A 1,642-nucleotide genomic window follows, 5' to 3' on the forward strand; every position below is an offset into this window, starting at 1 on the left:
ACTCATCCCGCAACACATCAATCGAATATATATATATATATATATATATATATGTATGTATGTATGTATGTATGTATGTATGTATGTATGTATGTAGGTATGTATGTATGTATGTATGTATGAATATATATATATATATATATATCGCGAGCAGCACATCACCAGCAACATGTGTGGGAATGCGCCTCCCACCTACTTGCTCCCATATCAGTATATTCTAAATATCTACAAAAGTGTAATTAGAACCGTTGTAAGGTTACACAGTCTTCGCTTCTATCGATCACCAGATGATCTCCATGCTGCCGCCTCGGATACTGAAGTTGCTTGAGTTTATTGGGTTCAAGGGGAACAGGGAGCTCGGATTGAAACTGCTGTACCAAGTAAGCCCTTTGCAAACGTTGATACCGTGTAGTGTCCATCTCTGTCTCTGCGATCAGATGCAGTTAGATACGACCCAGCAATCCCAAGAGGTTCATTGGTCATTGGGACAGGACTCAGTGTATCGCTCGTACAAGCATGGTCTCCCAACAGATGCTATCGTATTTGCAGAGCCGTGTTGGTCTTCCGAGTGCTCTACACTGCCCGTCGCTGCGTGTTAGACACGTTGTTGTGGCTGTTGTGTGGGTCTGGTGTGCTTATGGTGGTTGTTGTGGTTGTTTGTTTGCCTGATGTGCTCATGGTAGTTGTTGTGGCCGTTGTGAGGGTCTGGTGTGCTCATGGTGGTTGTTGTGGCTATTGTGTGGGTCTGGTGTGCTTATGGTGGCTGTTGTGGTTGTTTGTTTGCCTGGTGTACTCATGGTGGTTGTTGTGGTTGTTGTGTGGGTCTGGTGTGCTTATGGTGGTTGTTGTGGCTGTTGTGTGGGTCTGGTGTGCTCATGCTGGTTGTTGTGACTGTTGTGTGGATCTGGTGTGCTCATGGTGGTTGCTATGGCTGTTGTGTGGGTCTGGTGTGCTTATGATGGTTGTTGTGGTCGGTAGCTTGATACTTCACACCTTGCGACAAGTGAGCTGTGACTGACATGTCCAGTGCAGGTTACTGGATATAAACCCTAAAACCCTAAACCCTATACCATATCTGGCACTCTACCTGACACTGTGCATGATGATAGATGCTCTTACTATCTGTGTTTGATTTGCCGCTCATACTAAACCCAATTTTTCAAATTGCTAAAATATTCAGAGTGGTGAGACGGGGAGTTTGCGGGCGAATATGAGCAACCTGGCGATTCTGTGCTACCACTACGTCATAGTGTATTACCTCAATCTGGTCAAAGGTATAATGCTGTATTTGGAATACTATTTCACTTGTTTGACTCACCCAATAACCAGTACACCCCATCGACTCACCCAATAACCAGTACACACCATCGACTCAACGCTTCCTGGGCCCCTGCTCTCGCTTTGATTGCTAACACATTCTGCATTGCACTATATTCAGAGGACACGGAGGCGGTGGACCGTGTGCTGGACAACTCTCTGCAACAGTATCCCAACGGCGCCTTCTTCTTATTCTACAAAGGCAGACGCCATCTGGCACATCGAGAACCCGACCAGGCTATCGGTAAGTGGCTGTCACATATGTTTAGTCGATGCGATATAGTTAGGCTAGTCAGAGTCAACATCTCTCCCAGTGACAGTCCGA

At 46.0% G+C, this 1,642-nt stretch overlaps 1 protein-coding gene across 1 annotated transcript; it reads left to right on the forward strand.

Moving 5' to 3' along the window:
• Positions 1 to 549: 549 nt before the first annotated feature.
• On the forward strand, positions 550 to 1,561 carry SARC_15649 (hypothetical protein; the record flags this gene model as incomplete). Its single annotated transcript, XM_014290235.1, has 3 exons — positions 550 to 1,003; positions 1,181 to 1,274; positions 1,439 to 1,561. Coding segments are annotated over 3 exons (671 nt in total), but the record flags the coding sequence as incomplete, so codon positions are not given.
• Between the last annotated feature and the right edge of the window lie 81 nt (positions 1,562 to 1,642).

The sequence above is a fragment of the Sphaeroforma arctica genome (genome assembly GCF_001186125.1).
Source record: "Sphaeroforma arctica JP610 unplaced genomic scaffold supercont1.6494, whole genome shotgun sequence".
In the NCBI taxonomy this organism is placed as follows: Eukaryota; class Ichthyosporea; order Ichthyophonida; genus Sphaeroforma; species Sphaeroforma arctica.